Source organism: Osmerus eperlanus, chromosome 4, assembly GCF_963692335.1.
Source record: "Osmerus eperlanus chromosome 4, fOsmEpe2.1, whole genome shotgun sequence".
Lineage (NCBI taxonomy): Eukaryota > Metazoa > Chordata > Actinopteri > Osmeriformes > Osmeridae > Osmerus > Osmerus eperlanus.
In genome coordinates this window covers 13106913-13126961 of record NC_085021.1, presented here as the reverse complement: position 1 = coordinate 13126961, position 20049 = coordinate 13106913, and the positions used below count along the sequence as shown (strand labels likewise).

The 20049-nt window shown below is 47.1% G+C and overlaps 1 protein-coding gene across 2 annotated transcripts; it reads right to left on the bottom strand.

Moving 5' to 3' along the window:
• Positions 1-332: 332 nt before the first annotated feature.
• On the bottom strand, positions 333-10463 carry LOC134018262 (dysbindin-like). Of its 2 annotated transcripts, XM_062458142.1 has the most exons (5): positions 10390-10463; positions 10114-10290; positions 2118-2267; positions 1777-1920; positions 333-1312 (listed from the first exon to the last, which is right to left on the bottom strand). In XM_062458142.1, the coding sequence occupies exons 2-5, from the start codon at positions 10154-10156 to the stop codon at positions 1143-1145; spliced, it is 507 nt and encodes a 168-aa protein (XP_062314126.1). In that variant the 5' UTR covers positions 10157-10290; positions 10390-10463; the 3' UTR covers positions 333-1142. The 2 variants fall into 2 exon arrangements, with proteins under 2 accessions (XP_062314126.1, XP_062314127.1); XM_062458143.1 differs by having other exon boundaries at positions 10114-10463.
• Between the last annotated feature and the right edge of the window lie 9586 nt (positions 10464-20049).

The window sequence follows — 20049 nt, the reverse complement described above, 5'->3', positions numbered from 1 at the left end:
CATATATGCCTACAGAGTAAACCATCACCACCAGGGAATATACTGGCAATGACACCACCTCATTGCCTTACAGTACAGGGGAGGTATACAGAGACGCATTCACACACTGACACAGTGGCATGCATTTACAAACATGGATATGGGACTGAGATGAGAAGTACATGAAGTACTGTTCACTGAAAGATAGCCTGAGGTTAGGTGCATGTGGCTCAGCTCTGCCCTCTACTGTCGGACTACAGCCACTAGTGCTGCTATCTGAACCAGGTTAACCTTGACATCACTGGCCTGGGACAGCAGGAGGACACTGGACACAGGATCTAATGGACCTCCCGCCCAGGCCTTTAGACAAATGCAAAGGTATATGGACAAACAAACATATCACTAGCAACATAATCCTACAGTTCTCATATTCATCAGCACATAAACAGGGTGTGTCCCGAGGGAGGCATGGAGTGCATTGGTCTGAATGGCGTACAGCGTCACACATAGATCAGGAATTTGAATCTGTTTACATTTAAAAGTCCCACCCAAGTACACTCCTTAATAACTGACAAAGAGATCTAAAGGCTGTAAGTGGATGGGAGTGTTCTGAAAGGGTGTGCCAGGGAGGGAAGGAAAGCAATGAAGAAAAACCAGTTTGAGTGTCTAACAATAGTAGGTGTATCAGTTGACTCAAGTTATAATTAACAGGGCCCCAGTCAACTATAAAGAAAAGGCAAAAATGAGTCTTGGCTATTCAACAGCATTTCTAGACCAAACTGGGAGAGACTACAGTACCAGAACAGTTTGGTAACAGATTCAGTCTTAGAGTAAATTAAGTTAAAGTAATTAACTCAGAATCCTCCAACATCACTGCTGTCCTGTAATGGGTCATCCATGCTAGGACAGATCCACAGGGGCGGTCTAAGGCTTAGCAACAAAGGGAGAGAGATAGAGTGAGAGAGAGAGAATGAGAGAGAGAGAGATGTATGATTGTAAAATTTCAGATTTATTCGCTCTCTCTTCATTGCTTAGACATCTCGCACTTTTATGACGACAGCCCTCTTTCCTCCTCCTCCTCTTCCTCTGTCTCTTCATCCCTCGCCTGGGGGACAGAGGTCAGCAGCAGGTGTCAGCATGAACCTCCTCGTCATCTGATTGGATCACAGGGGTGTCTGTACAGCCCCCACTGTTATCACTGGATCCAGATGAGGTTGATGACATGCGGGACTTTGACCCCCGGCGACCGTCACTGGGCAGACATAGTAGTGGCCTTTCCTGTACACAACCTCCACACTCTCATCATCCTCCTCTTCATCTTCATCATAGACCTCTGAGAGGGTGAGAGGAGGATGTATGAGTAAAAGAGAAGAGTTAGAGCTGAAGTGTTACCTGTTAGAGTGCAGGTTGTTAGTGTGTACCTGGTAGAGGCCAGGTGGCTAGGGTGTACCTGGTAGAGGCCAGGTGGCTAGGGTGTACCTGGTAGAGGCCAGGTGACTAGGGTGTACCTGGTAGAGGCCAGGTGGCTAGGGTGTACCTGGTAGAGGCCAGGTGGCTAGCGTGTACCTGGTAGAGGCCAGGTGACTATGTGTACCTGGTAGAGGCCAGGTGACTAGTGTGTACCTGGTAGAGGCCAGGTGGCTAGTGTGTACCTAGTAGAGGCCAGGTGGCTAGTGTGTACCTGGTAGAGGCCAGGTGGCTAGGGTGTACCTGGTAGAGGCCAGGTGGCTAGTGTGTACCTGGTAGAGGCCAGGTGGCTAGGGTGTACCTGGTAGAGGCCAGGTGACTAGGGTGTACCTGGTAGAGGCGAGGCAAGAGGGGCGTCATCCGCCCCAGAGTTGAGGAAGACATCTAGGGCCTCTTGGTCAGAGATGTCCATCAGGTCCATCTGTTCCAGCATGTCCACATTCACCGCCATGGACGAGATGCTGCCCATGGGGGCTGCATGAAGGACACAACACATAACAAATTGACCAAGGCTTACCTCAGTATATCATGTGTTTACCTCAGCAAATACCAGGGACCATGCAAACATTTGTGACCTCACGGCTTGTGTGAAATGTACATTGTGCTTATACCTCTACAGGATGTTGATGACTAAGTGTGCATGTTTTTGTTAGGGCATGTTAGTCACTTACGTTTCCTGCAGTCGATGTGCAGATGGGAGGAGGCCAGGTAGATGTCTCCATCGTGCTGGAAGACCTCCTCAAAGAACCGCTGTCTCTCTCTCAGCTTCAGGGGCTGGGATGACTCATTATCCACAACTCTCTGATTATTGTCTGTCTCCGCTGATAAGAAGTACAGGCAACACACACATACATCCAATGGGCAACTGTTAGTCTTGCTCCTTATTAGACAAGCATGTGTCAGTAGGACACAGAGGTGTGCATGAACACAACAATTTCTCTCTGCAGCAGCAGATGGCGATAAACCCCTTTTTCTTTCGTGACATACCAATGTTCTTGAGTTCCAATGTTTTGAACCTCAGCATTTGTAGGCCATACCATTTTTTGGAACTATTTTTTTCAAGAATATATATGTATATATTTAAAACAGAGAGGGGGCTGGACTCTCTTCCACTCTGGAGTTGCCCTCGGTGAGAGGCGTCGAGCTGGGGTGGGAATACTTGTTTCCCCTCGGTTCGGCACCTGTACGTTGGGGTTCAGCCCGGTGAACGAGAGGGTAGCTTCCCTCCGCCTTCGGGTGGGGGGACGGGTCCTCACTGTTGTTTGTGCTTACGCACCAAACGGCAGCGCAGAGTACCCATCCTTTTTGGAGTCTCGGAGGGGTGCTGGAAAGCGCTCCTCCCGGAGATGCCCTCGTCCTCCTGGGGGACTTCAACGCTCATGTGGGCAATGACAGTGAGACCTGGAGGGGCGTGATTGGGAGGAACGGCCCCCCCGATCTGAACCCGAGCAGTGTTTTGTTGTTGTACTTCTGTGCTAGACACGGCTTGTCCATAACGAACACCATGTTCAAGCATAAGGGTGTCCATATGTGCACTTGGCACCAGGACACCCAGGTCTCAGTTCGATGATAGACTTTGTAGTCGTGTCGTCGGATCTGAGGCCGAATGTCTTGGACACTCGGGTGAGGAGAGGGGAGGATCTGTCAACTGATCACCACCTGGTGGTGAGTTGGCTACGATGGTGGGGGAAGATGCCGGTCAGGCCTGGCAGGCCCAAACGTAATGTGAGGGTCTGCTGGGAACGGCTGGCAGAATCCCCTGTCAGAAGGAGCTTCAACTCCCACCTGAGGTGGATGGCCCTTTGTCACCGATTCTGTTCATAACTTATATGGACAGAATTTCTAGGCGCAGCCAGGGCGTTGAGGGGGTCCGGTTTGGTGACCTCAGGATCGGGTCGCTGCTTTATGCAGATTATGTGGTCCTGTTGGCTTCATCGGGCCGTGACCTTCAGCTCTCACTGGAGCGGTTCGCAACCGAAAGCGAAGCGGCTGGGATGGGAATCAGCACCTCCAAATCTGAGGCCATGGTTATCGACCGGAAAAGGGTGGAGTGCAATCTCCGGGTCGGGGAGGAGATCTTGTCCCAAGCGGAGGAGTTCAAGTATCTCGGGGTCTTGTTCACGAGTGAGGGAAGGATGGAGCGTGAGATCGACAGGCGGATCGGTGCAACGTCCGCAGTGATGCGAGCTCTGCATCGGTCCGTCGTGGTGAAGAAGGAGCTGAGTCGAAAGGCGAAGCTCTCTATTTACCAGTCGATTTACGTTCCTACCTTCACCTATGGTCACGAACTGTGGGTAGTGACCGAAAGAATGAAATCGCGAATACAAGCGGCCGAAATGAGTTTTCTCCGCAGGGTGTCCGGGCTCTCCCTTAGAGAGGGTGAGAAGCTCGGTCATCTGGGAGGGGCTCAGAGTAGAACCGCTGCTCCTCCGCGTCGAGAGGGTACAGTTGAGGTGGCTCGGGCATCTGATAAGGACGCCTCCTGGACGCCTCCCTGGTGAGGTTTTCTGGGCACGTCCCACTGGGAAGAGGCCCCGGGGAAGACCCAGGACACGCTGGAGGGACTATGTCTCTCGGCTGGCCTGGGAACGCCTCAGGGTCCCCCAGGAAGAGCTGGTGGAAGTGGCCGGGGAGAGGGTAGTCTGGGCCTCCCTGCTTAGGTTGCTGCCCCCGCGACCCGACCCCCGGATAAGCGGAAGATGATGGATGGATATTTAAAACATACATACATACATACATACATTTAGTCATTTAGCAGACACTCTTATCCAGAGCAATACATACTGTGAGGGGTCAAGGGGAATACAGGGTCTGGGGGCACCCTCTCCTGGGAGGTAGGCCTAAGGACGCTTAATTGATGGGATCAAGTAAACAGGTGTGACTCATATTCCTGATTGTGCTTGCTTTAAAAGGTCCCGATTAGATGAAGGAAAGTGGAGAGTGGAGCTGGAGATATACTCGGCAGACGTCGGTTGAGTGACCGCCTGTTATTTCGCCGATTGTTGGTGTTAACTTTGTTTTGACGTAAAGTGTTTAATTTACCGTTTTTGGAAATCCTAGTACGGCAGTGTGCCTGCTAGTGTTCTGGCTCCTCTGAACCAAAAAAAATATAACCGAAGTGTTGCTGCAATTGTCTGTCTCATCGTCTCGTTTTTGCTGTCCTGCACCCGGGGGAAAGTATTCGGTGACGGAGATAGCGAATCGTCACAATACATACTGTTCTCATCAGAAGGCAGGACAACATGTCAAAACATATATATAGATTTCTATTTCTGACCGAAAGAGGGCGATAAGAGGACAGGAATGAAGCGAAGGGAGATGGAGTGGGCGGATAGCAGTTTTCCTCAGGCACACCTCCAGTAATGTCGTGTCCTCCTAAATTGCCCTAGCTATCTCCATCTAACCAGCTGTGGTTGTGTAACTCTGTGATGTCCTCCTCAGCACACTGCAATCACTCTCCTGCTGGGCTCAATGAGCTGACACTTTGACTCATGTCCCCTCTGTGTGTGTGTGTGTGTATGTGTGTGTGTCTGTGTGTGTGTGTGTGTACCTACACTGTGTGTGTCAACGTGACTTCAAGGGTTTCTTTATGCTTGACTGTCAGTTCAACCCAAAAATCTTATAACAGTTGTGTTATTTCATGATGCCATATCCATCTGAGCGACAGCCAGCAGTCCCCAGAAGCCCAGCTTGCCCCCTGCCAGTCTCTGCCTTGCTCTGAGGCTGCCACTCTCATCACCCTGGGACCTGATTCTGTCAATCAGACACAGCCAGCAGGACATTTTCATCCTGTTTGACAGAAAAACTAGTCTAGGAATTGAATATAGAAGACACTATAGACAATATGGTACTGTGTATTATACAGCAAACAGTATCGTGAGATACAGTGTGAGTGAGGGTGCTTATTTACTCAATGCACTATACACTATCATTAGCATTTCCCAGGGTGAGGGGTGGGCAAGTCTATTGGGTAGTGCCAGTGGGCAGGAGGTGCCTACAGACCCAGAGGAACAGTTTGAGAGGACAGTCAAATGGGGATGCCGTGGCAGCAAAGAGGCTTTTGATGATGATGAGACAGCACATCTTACATAAACTCCAGAGCCCCCAGCCACCAATGACACACATATACACACACACACATGATCTCTCTCTCTCATGCTCCCTACCCTCTCTTCTTAGTTTAATCACCACATATTCTTACAGAGGCGATGTGTTTAAAAAAAAAAAAAAAAAAGCACAAAGGAAGTTTTTTTTGTGAACATCTCTCATCAGCAAAAGCAGTCTCTTCAAAGGTTATTGCTCATATTTCTTACGTAAGATTACTAGGAGGGAGTTAGATGCTCCTCAGTAAAAGTATCTGAAGGACATGAGTGATAGTTATGTAAAAGACATGGTCATCCCTGCTGGCTCCCTGTCTCAGGACCAAACATCGAAGGACCTGCTGACCAGTGGGGGCCAGGACTCTGCAGGGCACTCCAGTTAGAGCCAGTGAGTATGCCCAGTGAGTATGCCCATCAGATGTTGAACTTACTGAGTATTTATGGAAGTATGTACACTCATTCTCAATCAAGATTTGCCGTCCATGGCCAAATGCTGTTAGAGATACATGTTGAGTGTGTATTACACTAAGAGTGGAATTGAACTGCATGCAGCATGTGGGCCCTGAGGTGTCACATAAAATGATAAGAAAAGAGGGAGACAAAGAGGAAGAGAGAGAGAGGCCAAAGGATCAGGGGGCGATGTGGTGTGATGTGTGGAGTGGGGGTAGGGCCATGTGTGTGAAAGTCCCCTGAAGCATCTATGTCTAAAAGAATGTATGGCAGCTCAATATGTTGTCTTATGCAAGTGTTTACTATGGAGCACTACCCAACGCATGGTTACACAAAATTAACAGCGACAAAAGTCTACCAGCCAGTCAAAGTGACCTTTCTTCTTCCAAATATCAAGGAGTCTATGACTGCATGTATGTTGTCTTTTGTTGATTTTTGTAAGTCCTGTGGAAACTAGGGTGTGCTACCCAATATCATTTAGATTTACATTTTGGTTTTTCTGCCTGTGATTATCTGAACACCACAAAAATAGAAGATTTGTAACTTTGCCTATAAAGCATTTGTTCTTTACATTATTTTGTCTTTATTCTTCAGGGACAGATGGCAGGGAGCAGACCACTGTGGCCATTCTAGAGTTCTGAGACTGTTGACAGACCTTCGCATTCCCATTGTAGCAGTATACACAACCCAACAGGTCAGCATTATGTATTATGTTAGCATGAATGTTACCAGGGCACTGGTGATAGTCACAGCACAATGCATCCCTACACATGTGGTTGTGAAACAAGAAGCTTGAAAGGTTGCTGGGACCATTGATGACGTTGTTGGCAGCAAGGCCAACAGTTTTAGCCAAGGTGCAATTATCACAGCAGTCACCAGGTTTGCAGCTGTCTGCCTGTCGGTATCCTGTCTGTCTGTCTGTCTGTCTGTCTGTCTGTCTGTCTGCCTTCCTGTCTGCCTTCCTGTCTGCCTTCCTGTCTGCCTTCCTGTCTGCCTTCCTGTCTGCCTGTCTGTCTGCCTTCCAGTCTGTCTGTCTGCATCATAGCACCACGGTGCTACTCACCAACCTTGCAACAAATCTCTAGCTCTTCTCATCCCAGAATAGAAATAGCAACTCTCTTCTGCTCTCCTCCTCACATGATAAGACTTGCCATCTCTGGTTAGCAGAGGGATGCTAAGGTATTCGAACAGCTCACTCTAGACCGTTAGCAAAACCATTAACTCAACTTGAGCCATTGGTGGAGCTTGCATTAGGTTGATCCGATGACTAAGGTTTAAACATTCAACCACACTTGTGGTACAAGTCCCCTCCTCCACACTCACTCCACACTAAGCCATAATTACCTTAAACCTTCATTTGGTTACGTAACACATAGACAATCCTTCAGCCATTGCTCAAATCCTTTACCCCAGACTGTACAATGAACTGTACTGTACTGGTCCTGCCTAGAGCATGTATGACTGGGTGTAGGTGTGTGAGGGACATAGAGAGAGGTCAGGATGGGCGGTGGTTGTGGTAAGAAGATGGAAGGAGCTCGTCAGCTAAAGAAATGAGACAGCAGTGTTACGCAACTCAATCTCCTTCTGTTACATTATTATCACAATCACCTTCATTATGCACCCTTCTCATTTCCACTGGTCTGTCTAGCTCCCTTTCTTTCTCTTTCTCTCTCTGCCTCTCTCTCCTCATGTCCCCTATTTCTCTTTCTCTGCAGCTGTCTCAGCACACAGCCTTCTGATCCGTGTGCAGAAGATTAGCATCTCCAGGAATTTGCCCTCAGCATGTTGGGGAAATCATGGGGTGAGGAAAGGAAGGGGGGTCTGGGGTAGACTGGACCACATGATCACCCTTTCCCTCTTTGCTAATCCACAACTGTCTTTTGATATTTCTTCTGAATTTCCTCTCTCTGTCTCCACATCTCCTCTGTTACAGTACTACATGTCGACGTCTGCCTTTGCCCCTGCCTGATGTAGGCTCTCTTCCATCTTTGACCTTTCTTAAGAATGGACAGACTCTTCTGTCTCCTGTAAGGCTGTTCTCCTTGATATACATCTGCTGGACCAATTTGGCCTTTGGACTGAATGTAAGACGCTGGGCTTGGAAACACACATCTCCGATCAGGAGATGTGTGGTGGTACTAGGGTGATTTGTCAAGGTGTGTGTGCAGTAATATGTCCCGTAAACAAGAGCTGCACCGAAGGCAAACCAACAAGTTTCCTTTGAAACTTCTTTGAAAACAGAATGTCACATGGGGTGTGACTTCCTTGCAGCAAAACATGACTAAATCCGAGAAGTCCTGTTCATGATGTTGTTGTTAGTCTGTATTGTGTGCACGGGACTAACAGACAATCAGTTAGACAGATGGAAAGACTGATTAGAAAGACACACAGACAGACCAATCAAACAATTGAACTGATGATCACCATATTCTCAAGAGGGCAACAGAAGCCAGCTCTATTCAGTCTCCAGCCACGTCAGATCTAGGTGTGAGCACTGTTCTTCGCCCAGGCAGTGCCTCTCACACGCACTGTGTCTGGGACACAGCCGCCGTCAGCCCCTTAATCATTTATGAGTGAGCTCACTTTACCACAACAGCCTCCCGCTCCTGTGATTATTAGGGTACACAATACTGAAGACCCATAAGTCTGACGTGATGCAGAGCACCAGCTCCCTGAACACTGTTAACAGTAATCCCCTCTGCCTCCTGTATCCAGCACATACAGCGTGGGGTTGTGAAGCCTTTATTGGTTTATTGGCAGGTTCACTCCTTCCCCTTCCATCTCTGTCCACAGTCACTATGCGTTGACCCCCTCTCTACTATGTGTGCCTTCACCTCCTCCATCCATCTCCATGTTCATACAGGCTCTGTCTCCAGGGACCACTCCTGAATCTCTGCCTGGACACCTCCCCCTGGACCCCAGGCTCTCTAACCAGACCCTCCATCACCGGCCCTTCCACAGGGCCATTACAGCACTTTAGTCAGGGCATACTGACCCCCTGATCTCCTCTCTGCTGCTCATTTAGTTCAATCAGTGAACTTCTCTAGCAGGTCCCCACAGGCCCCTCTGTCTCTCACACACACACACACACACACACACACACACACACACACACACACACACACAAACACACACACACACACACACACACTCTCAGGAGCAGGGGGTAAATTGACTATGCCACCTCCAGTGATTAAATTAGAAAAAAACACTCCCATACTGTAGACACTCTTAATAATGCAGGTACACCATATCAAGTAGCAGTAGTGCTTTAGCAGGAAATGTGTTGTCATGTACCGCTACAGTATTCTATTCTTATTATTGTATTCTATCAATTTATATTAAAGAAAGCTGGTTTATTGGGCCACACTTAACATATGTCTGTGAACGAACACAAATTTAGCATGCTAAGGCTGTAGATAAGCCTGTTGTTGATCTTAACACCTCCCTCCAGTGAACACATCTGGCCTGTGTCTGTTAGGTTAAGCCTAAAATTGCACAGCAGGCCTATTAAAAGACAGTGAGAAAGCTTACCCGTTACACTGTGCAACCTATACCCTGCAACCTACTGTGAAAGATTTTCTCTGTGAGACCAGAATCCTTCTTTGGTGGTTCTTTTACTAATTCTGTTTGTCTGGTTTAGCATTTCTGTGTATGAGACTGTATGTAATGACCTGTTTAGTTGCATCACTCAGCATGACACCCAGAGACAAACCACACATTGTAAACAGAAACAAAGGAATCCCTGTCGTACATCATCATTATGATCTGGCAGGGGAGACAGCTACGTTGTCTGGGAGGTAAGGAGCAGAGATAGGTGTGTAGAAACTACAGTACCTGCAGGTCCAGGTCACCTGTTCAGATAACACAATGATGAGTCAATCAATGTTTAGGGTCATCCCACCTGCACATCAGTCTGTTTCTCTCTGTTGTGTGGTCAGGAAAACACTCCTACTCTCATGACCGAGGATCGTCCGAAGAGATTTGCTAAAGCTCTTAACCTGTATTCCCTCTTGTCTTGCATATTCTGCATCAAGCAGGTCAGATGCAACGTCCTCACACTGACACACTATCTAATATTATTTCTGTTAAAGCACACACACAATACATTACTTACAAGAAATACGCTTGTTGTGGTTGGTCGATCCAGTTGAAGACATGATCCAGTCGATGAGGCCACAGTGGTGTGTATTTGTGTACACGAGTGTGTGTGTGTCTGAGTCCTTGTCTCCTGTCAGAGTCTCAGGACAGGGAGCCGGAGTGTGTTATGGCTGGTCATCTAGTCTTTGAACCACTAGAGTTGAGAACCAAGAAAGTATTTCAGATAGAGTTGAACAGTCCAGTGCTCTCCTTCCCTTCGTGTTTTCTCTCTTGTTCTGAGCTGTTTGTTTACCTCTTCTCTTCCTCTTACTTTACTCTGTCGCTGTCTCCACGATTACTACACTTCCATTCAGTTGTTTTCCTCTCTCTCTCACAAGCACATCAGATAATCTCTCTCTCTCCTAGACTTGCAGGGCAGTGCAAAGCTACAGCTTAGAAGCAGAGGGAGAGAGTGTGGGTTACAGTAGTGTGGCCTGTACCAACTGGACATTCTAAAGGGGGGCAGCCTGGAATGGGATCCAGTGGAGCATGGTGAAGGAATATACCAGGATTACAAAACCCCTTCTACTCTCCCTTGTATCTTTCCATTGTCTCAGTGGTCTGGTAGCAGGCAGCAGAGTGTATCTCCCTGACTGGGTGACATAATGACAGCCTGGATGGACAGACTGAAGGGGGATTAACAGTGTTAACTCAGATCAATCTGACCCTCTAACCTGACTTCTCCTGTACAGCCAGCCTTCCAACACAGTTATACATAATTCATCCCATTTGGGGTAAATAGGCACCCCTGGCCAGATTGTTACTTCTGCTAAATTTGAATGAAAAACGTAAGGGTGGTATCTCCAACAGAAAGTTCACTGCCCCTTAATCATTTCACCATTGATTTAAGATTAATGTTCCATGACCTCTCTGTTCCCTGTTCTCTCTCTCTCTCTCTCTCTCTCTCTCTCTTCTCTCTCTCTCTCTCTCTCTCTCTCTCTCTCTCTCTCTCTCTCTCTCTCTCTCACTCTCTCTCTCTCTCTCTCTCTCTCTCTCTCTCTCTCTCCTCTCTCTCTCTCTCTCTCTCTCTCTCTCTCTCTCTCTCTCTCTCTCTCTCTCTCTCTCTCTCTCTCTCTCTCTCTCTCTCTCTCTCTCTCTCTCTCTCTCTCTCCCCCCTCTCTCTCTCTCTCTCTCTCTCCATTTCTACCTAATGAGCACCTCTTACTGTACCCGTTACATCACAGATCAGCAGACTCCAGCTGCAGGAAGTCAGACTGACTAATCTTATTCAAGATTAGTCAGTAGATAGATTTTACAAAACCAACATATTGTTGGTTTTTCTTGCATGTGGAATTCATGCACCAAACAGAAATGTATATATTTCCAATTAATTATATATCTCTTCATTACTGGAATGGTATATGAGTAGAATCTATTTACTGGTGAACACAGTCCTCTAGTGGAGAAGAGTGTGTATTACATCAGGTAAACAGTAGAGACAGTGAACTGAGGAGCTGCAACAGAACATCACTGTCCTGACAAGTCAAATAAGTACATATATTCTGTATTCTGCTGATTGTGAGGTGTATGTGTGTGCATGCCTGCGTGTGTGCGTGCATGAATGTGTCTGTGGTTGTGTATGTGTGAATGCAGGCTATTGTTGTGTGTGTAATCTTGTAAGTGTGCATGTGTGCTCCACCAGTTTGAACCCCAGCACAGCTGCCTTCCTCTATGAAACCAGGAAGATGTCTCTATTTGCTGCAACACAGTGTCTGATGTGGCTAGTGACTCATGCTGTGGTAAGTAAACACACACGCTCCACAACACCAACACCCGCACACACACTCACGCACACCTCACAATGAGCTTGGTTTGCCTTCATCATCTACACCCGCCCGTGTTGCAGTAGCTGCTCTGTACGGTGAGAGACACTAGAGTTCTACACAGCCAGCACTTCTAGGCTCTCTTCAAGTTTAGTACAACTCCAAGAGCATGTGTGTGCTTCCTGGATGTTTCCATGGTAACAGACATCCACGTGTCTCCTGCAAACACCTACCGTCACTACACCTCTCGGTGCTCTGGGAGCTGGCGAGAGCATGCCGGCCTGTCTGCTAGTACAGCGCTCACAGACGACAATAGCAGCAGTCTTTGTTCCCAGAGAGGAGCTGAAGCACGCAGGGTGATCTGTCAACGAGCTAATTGCTGTTGTAATTCAAGGACATTGTCAGAAGCTTTGTAGACAAACAGCCAGCCAGATTCCTCACATACTGCTGGAGGTATTTCAGTACCACCACTTTAGGCCTGCAGCACATCAAAGAAGCACATAGTTCCGGATGTCTTTGTGTGTGACAGAGCCAAACTTCCAGCATCGAGTCACCTGTTAGCAGATAGCCCTTGTTATTGATGTTTCACAGGTGCTGTAGTAACCAATCTTCAAGTCCCCCTTTACATTAGAGAAATCCCAGTGCTGAGATGATAATAGGGCTTACAAAGGGAGGCCATGACACCATATACTTTGGCAAAGCTAGTTCTGTTATGACACATCTGATGTCACTCACGCAATCAATTTCAGGTGTGCTAATTGAAGGTCCAGGCCTTCTCCTTAGAGGACTTGCACATTCTCACACATCATGCATTGCTGCAGTATCTACCTACATGTTGTGCAATTTCTGCCACCCTCCAACAGCCCCACCTCCTCTATACTGTCTTATTGTATCATCAGATTGTACAAAAAAGTAATGATCTGTGAAACCTTTTGAATTGCTTGTTCAAAAGTCTATACATACGTCTGATATGATTCCTATCCACCAGGGGATCTATATTATATTCTCCTTACCTTGTTGTGTTATGCTGGATGCTCCAAGGCAGGACGTTTCCACGTTGAAGACATCCCAACTTGCAGAGACTCATTTCCGGGAGGGTGGTCCCCCCCCCCCCCAATCAGGACGCTATCTCTACCAGAAATGACCATTGGATAGTCTCTCGCTCGCTCGAAATACAAAATCCCCGATTTCCGGGAGATTGTAGAGCATTTGCGGGCATCAGGGGGCGACATTTTTACTCTCTGCTCACCTGGGAATCTGAAAAGGACATGGGATATGAGCTGTTAGGAATGAGATTGTGTCTAAATACTGTATCAGGGTGTCATGAGTTCTCTGTGATGGCTGCAGTGTGCTGTGTTGTAATTTGGGTGTTGTGATGGCGAAAGGGATTTGGCGCGACCGGCGGTGTTTTTCTCTATCTAAATGAGGCCTGGTGAGTCATTAAGAGAGAGAGCAGTCTGTTGAGGCCTCCTGACTGACAGTATTGGTTTGACTTGACAGGCAGCACATCATCGATAGTAGGACCCTGATATTCGCCTTCGGACATTAACATATATCCCAGAGGGCAACACCAGTTCATTGTGCCCGAGGTGACCTCCAATGTCAGAGCAGTAATTCATACACAATCCTGTGAGTGCTTGTGACCAGTACAGCTACTGTACAGTTGCTACAGTCTGTGTACACCTCAGTGATTTCCTCATGAATTCTGGGCTAGGTTAATTACAAAGATTCTCCAAGAGAATAACACAGTGGCTGAGTGAATTATCATGCACCACTGTGACAACATCTATACACCAACAGCCTTTGGGTGAATACCATGAAAGATTTTCAACAGAGTTGGTGATGCAAATGGGAATTAAGAAATGTGTGTATGTGTGCGTGGGTGCGTGTGGGTGTGCATGCATGTATAGTTATGGGCATGTGTGTATGCCTGTATGTGTGTGTGAGAAAGAGTGTTTGCATGAATGTATGAGTCACGCACCACTTTCCATTCCCCTGGGCTTTGAGTCTTGACTCCCATCTCTCTGCTCTTTCACTGAACCTACTGAACTCACCAGCAGCAGTCAGCACGCGCCTCTGCTTAGCCCTCTTTCTCTCTTTCTCTCGTTCTCTCTCATTTATGTATCTATCTATCTGTCTATCTGTCTGTCTGTATCTATCTCACTTATTCTAGACATATCCAGGCTTACTCAGACAGTTGACATCCGGTGACATTGGGAGAGCTTCCAGTCCATTCAGACAGGCTCAGGGTCTCTTTTTCTGGGCGGTTTTGTTCTCTCTGCAATAACACGTCCATCGTGACACATTGAGGAGGTGAAGGGAGCGTCGTGGAGATCATTACTCTGTGTATGCAGAGTATATCTCTGTCCCCATCAACTAGTGAGAATCAATCATCAATATCAAAACAACCTCACATAATTGTCCATGAACTCACACACGTGCACACACTTGTCCATATAAACACACACACACACACATGTACACACACACTACACTTGTCCATACAAGCATGCAAACACATTCACACAAACAAACTGGTGTGATCTCTCCCCCAGTGAGATGATCAGATGCTGTGATGGTGGTCTGGGCCTCGCCATACTGAGCACTGAAGTCAGGCTTGGCTGACATTGTAGCCAGCAGACTGGTGACAATGTGGCATTTCTGTGTGTGCACGCATGTGTCTACATGTCTATGTGTTTCTGTGCGTGTGACCAGTTTTTGTGTGTGGGTATAGTGTGTGTGTGATTCAGCATTTCAGAAACAAAATGTCACACTTGCACAATTTCTCTCTCTCTATCCCTCTCGCTCTCTATCTCTTAATTGATATCTCTTTGTCTTTCTCTCTGTTCTCTGCATGGGGATTTCTCAACCCTCACTCGTGCAACAAGTGTCCCACAAACACAGATGTGTGTGTGTGTGAGTGTGTGTGTTTTATAGAATGGGGCTGGGGGTCATCTACTAAACAGACACAGCAGTCAGGAGACATACTCCTCCAAGAAATCTGAATGCCAGTTTTCAGCTACTGGTTTAGGAAACTTAACCCCCCGAGGAGTAACGTCATCTTTCGTCCCCCATCTCAAACTTGCCTTGCTTGCACTTCTGCACTGCGTTGTGGAACTGAAACATGCTATTAATAAGCACGGTGAGTATGTGTGTGTGACAGTGCGTGTAGGACACAGCTTGAAAGTCCATCGAGCTGTGCAGAGGTGATAAAACTGCCTAGGAATCACATGGCATATGCCTCAAAAGAGCTCTTCCCACTGTGGTGTGTGTGTTCTATTTTCCCTCGCATAGAATCTCAGCAAGGATACAGTCCAAGTCCAAAATGGTTGTGCGGCGTATCTCGTTAGCACCATCCTCTTGGTGATGCTCACAGAATGTGAGGAGTAGATGCCATTTTCCCTTCGTGCCAGTGTGCCCCCCCCCCCCCCCCCCCCCCCCGGCGCTGAGATCTCCCTGGTGCTGCCCCACTCTGGGTGGCGCTTGGTGGGCGCCCCGGGCCTGGTCACGGAGAGCACAGATAAACGGCTAATCGGGTATCAAACTAGTGGAGGGGAAAAAGCTCCTCCGCTCTGTGTCTCATTCATTATTCACAGCCAGCAAATGAAGTATGTACAGTGGGAGCACTCAATTATAGATGAGAGAAAAGAGAGGGGGAGAATGAGAGAGCGAGACTGAGCATGCAGCAGAGTTTTAGCACGTCAGAGCAGATTACAGCAGCATTCATAAAGTGTACAGTCACACACACACACACACACACACACACACACACACACACACACACTGGTAACCTCAGAAACACCTTTAAACACGGTAACTTGCTCAAGCTGCATAGGATATGACTTCACATGCCAGTCACCTCTCTCTGCATGTTAGCCTGTCAACACAACTGCAGTGATAACTCATTAGAAATGTCATGTTGACCTAAAGTGACAAGACTAAACAGATTCAGCTCGTAAACTACCAAAGAAAGCTACTTCACACATACAGTACAACCTTTTCTCTCTTATAGAGTCATAGTGAAACCAGATTTGAATCATTCCTCTCAGTCAGCCTAGTTATCAGTGGGTCAGATTGATCTGAAACCTACACACACCAGATTCAGCATTTCAGAAACAAAATGTCACACTTGCACAATTTCTCTCTCTCTATCCCTCTCGCTCTCTATCTCTTAATTGATATCTCTTTGTCTTTCTCTCTGTTCTCTGCATGGGGATTTCTCAACCCTCACTCGTGCAACAAGTGTCCCACAAACACAGATATTTCACACAGACACACTGATTGTCTCTTCAGGGTTGCTTTTCTCTGAATGGCCTCCAAGTCTCACAATGGCTTCTGTAATGGATAGATTTACAATCCCTCTCTCTCAAAGACTACTTTTGTTGTTGAATGTCAAATATTAGTCTGGAGCGAAAGCCACAACACTGTTTGTGCCATCTGTATGTGTGTGTGTCTATGTGTGTGTGCGCGTGTGTGTGTGTGTGTGTGTGTGTGTGTGTGTGTGTGTGTGTGTGTGTGTGGGCAGGGAGGCTGTTTGAAGTGAGTCAGATCCAAAGCAGGCTGGTCTCTCTCACATGTGTGTGGGACGCATCCAGATGGCTCCTGCAGGCCTGCACAAATGTCACTCTGATAATGAGGGCTGTTTAAACCCGCAGGTAGAACTACAACACACACACACAAATACATAAATGCACTCACAGAGACGCAGACACACAAACACACAAACACAAGCAACACACATACCCAGACCACACACACATATATCACAACATAATTGTGTGGTATCCATGGCCTACAGAGGTCACCAAAGGTCACCTCTTTGGGCCAGGGTGTCCCTAAGACAGTGGTTGCTAGGGAAACGATGCCTGTGGGAGAAACTCTTGAGTGCTATGGTGACACCTCTCTCTCCTCGCCAGACTCTAAGGAGTTGCACAGCGAGTGTGAATGCAGCAGTGTGAAGTTGTTTTTTATTTCATTTCCGTACGAGTCACAAGTGTAGCATGTCAACTCTTCACTCACTCTGTCTCTCTCTCTCCCTCCCTCTCTCTCTCTGCCACTCACACTCTTACATAAATACCACATCACATGTCCCCTTATTCTATTGTTCACACAATCTCTCACCCTGTTTCTCATTTGCACTCACACAATAGTTGTCTTTCTTTTCACCACACAGAAGTGCAAGCACAAACAATTGCCAGAACAACTTGAAGTGTATCTGTGTGTGTGTGTGTGTGTACATTTTTACAACCCTGCACATCCAGTACCTGTCCTCACACTTCTTTGTCAGACCCCACCCCAACTGATACTGCACCTTTTAATCTGACGCGCAGTAATATTGCTTGTTATTGTGGTAATGTTTGTGAGTGTGTGTGTGTGTGTGTGAGTGTGTGAGAGAGGCAGTGTCCAGTGCTGGCTCTGAATATACTCCTAGGTGATCTATTATAGTGACAGGGCTGAAGTATTTTTAGATAGAGAGAAAGGACAGATAGTAAAACGGGAAAGACATTAGGAGAAAGAGATAGAGTGGAAGACTTGTCAGGAAGAAAGAGACAGAGTGGAGAGGTGGGAGAAAGCATAGAACTGAAGAATGGATCTGGTCAGCTGACTTGTATTCCACTGTAGGATCAAATGAATAGTACTCCTCCTTGCTGAATCAAAGAAAAAGTAGCTGACAGAAAACAGACGAATATGAAGCAATATAAGGAAGCGATTAAGTCGAGGGTGATGAAATGAAGAGAAGGAGGTTGGAGAAAGAGAGATTTTGAGAAGCATGATTAAGAGTGTAAAACTAGCAGCTGGTTTTATCACATTGGTTGAGTCCTGAAGACAACAGCGTTGAAAACAGGGTTGGTGTAACAATCCTTCCTTTTAGCACAATGTGCTTCTCTCTGGGCTTGTTCCCTGAGTCAGCACTCTGCTCTCCGCCTCATCTCCAGTTTCCCCGCCCGCCTGCCCGCCTGCCTGCCAGCCTGCCTGCCTGCCCTGGCTCTGCTCCGCACGACTCAGCCTGCAGGACAGTAATAGGACATCTGCCTGTGTGTGTGTGTGTGGTTGTGTGTGTAAGAGAGAGCAATAGAGAGAGAGAGAGAGAGAGAGAGAGAGAGAGAGAGAGAGAGAGAGAGAGAGAGAGAGAGAGAGAGAGAGAGAGAGAGAGAGAGAGAGAGAGAGAGAGAGAGAGGGAGCGAGATTGAGAAATACTGAAGGGTAGGAGATAGAGTGTGTGTGTTTGAGAGAGAGTATATGTGCACTTGCATGCATTTTTGAGGGAGAGAGCTACAGTTGCACTTTGCATCTACGCATCCCAGGTCACTCAAACATCTTATGCAATACGATATTTTTCACTTACAGTAACCCAGGATATTTCTGTCTGCTCTGGTAAATCTGCCATTTTGCCCTGACACCATTAAAGAGGCCCCTGGTGGGGCCTTGCCTCCTTCAACGTGGGCCTGCAGTGTTGTGTTTACTCTGGGTCTGGTATTAGCATGTGGAGGCTAACTCTGTGTCTGGTGTGTTAGCATGTGGAGGCTAACTCTGTGTCTGGTGTGTTACAATGTGGAGGCTAACTCTGTGTCTGGTGTGTTACAATGTGGAGGCTAGCTCTGGGTCTGGTGTGTTAGCATGTGAAGGCTATCTCTGGAACTGATGTTAGCAAGTCCAGGCTATCTGTGGGTCTGGTGTATTAGCAAGTCCAGGCTATCTGTGGGTCTGGTGTGTTAGCAAGTGCAGGCTGTCTGTGGGTCTGGTGTATTAGCAAGTGGAGGCTATCTCTGGGTCTGGTGTGTTAGCATGTGGAAGCTAGCTCTGGGTCTGGTGTGTTAGCACGTGGAGGGCTATCTCTGGGTCTGGTGTGTTAGCATGTGGAAGCTAGCTCTGGGTCTGGTGTGTTATCATGTGGAAGCTAGCTCATAGTCAGCTGAAAAGGTGTGGCGTAAAAACGGAAAGGACACTTCAGCAGAGTATCTGACACAGGGTGAGTCACTTTCATACATGCTCACACATGGTCTAATGCACACACACACACTGGTGAAATTGTCTCAATTTGTCTTTGTTGAGTTTGGTATGATACATATCTGTGTGTCATTTCATCATGATTGGCCTGCATTACATTCTCTATACCTTGATTGTTTAAATTATTTACACTTCCATTACAATGGCACAAGAACTGTCATGACTTGAAGATTATGAACTTTATTCACAAGATCTCCTCGCCTCATTCGCTTGGTGTGTGTGCATGTGTGTTTGATCGCTGAGGGGCCTGGATTACAAGCTGTCCAGCTTCTTTCAGACTGTCGATTGTAAGTTGACAGCTTCAAGTAAGTTGACAGCTTCAAGTTATCCGCAGACACCCCTCTACCATCCCCTGTCCTGTCAACGCTGACTGGACACTGTACGTGTGTGTATATATTTATTTGTGTGTGTGTGTGTGTATGAGTGTGTGTTTATGCGTTTGTGTGTGTTTGCGAAAGAGAGAGAGAGATAGAGGGAAATATATTGTTGGTGGGTGGAACACATGGCATATAATTGTATCTGTTGGGTACTCTTGCTGGTGTATCATTGTCACAATGCAGAAGTGGGAATGAGATAGGGAGGAAATGATACTACTGAGTGTAGGCCATGTTGTGCCCAATGAATAGCATGCACACACACACACACCACCATGTGACCTCTAAACATGTGCTGGTCACACTCTCTCTCTTTCTTTTTATCTCTCTCTCCGTCTATCTCTCTGACTCACCGGCTGTTTGATCCAACCTCCCCCTCATTATCCAGATCACCAACATTCACATTGTGGTGCAATCACATCAGCATGTCAAGTCAAAGAAGTAGTCACATGACTGTTTGCTTCAGTGCACAGGGCAGCCCCGTGGCTCACAGTGTTTTCACCAACGTGAGTGTGAGGAGACCCTAGAGTTTTCACACTTTGATAATGAGTAACACATGATCAGGAAAACCTAATGATCACCATCTAGCCAGGCGTTGATTCTGGCACTGGGAGATTTCTACCCCAACACCGGATATAATCACATCATTAAGTAAGAACCGGTCGAGATCTAATTGGATTAGACTAACAGTGTTATTCCACTGTGACAGAATGTTCATATTTCTGTTCAGAATATTCTTTTGAATTCCGAATTGAGTTGTCTCCCTAT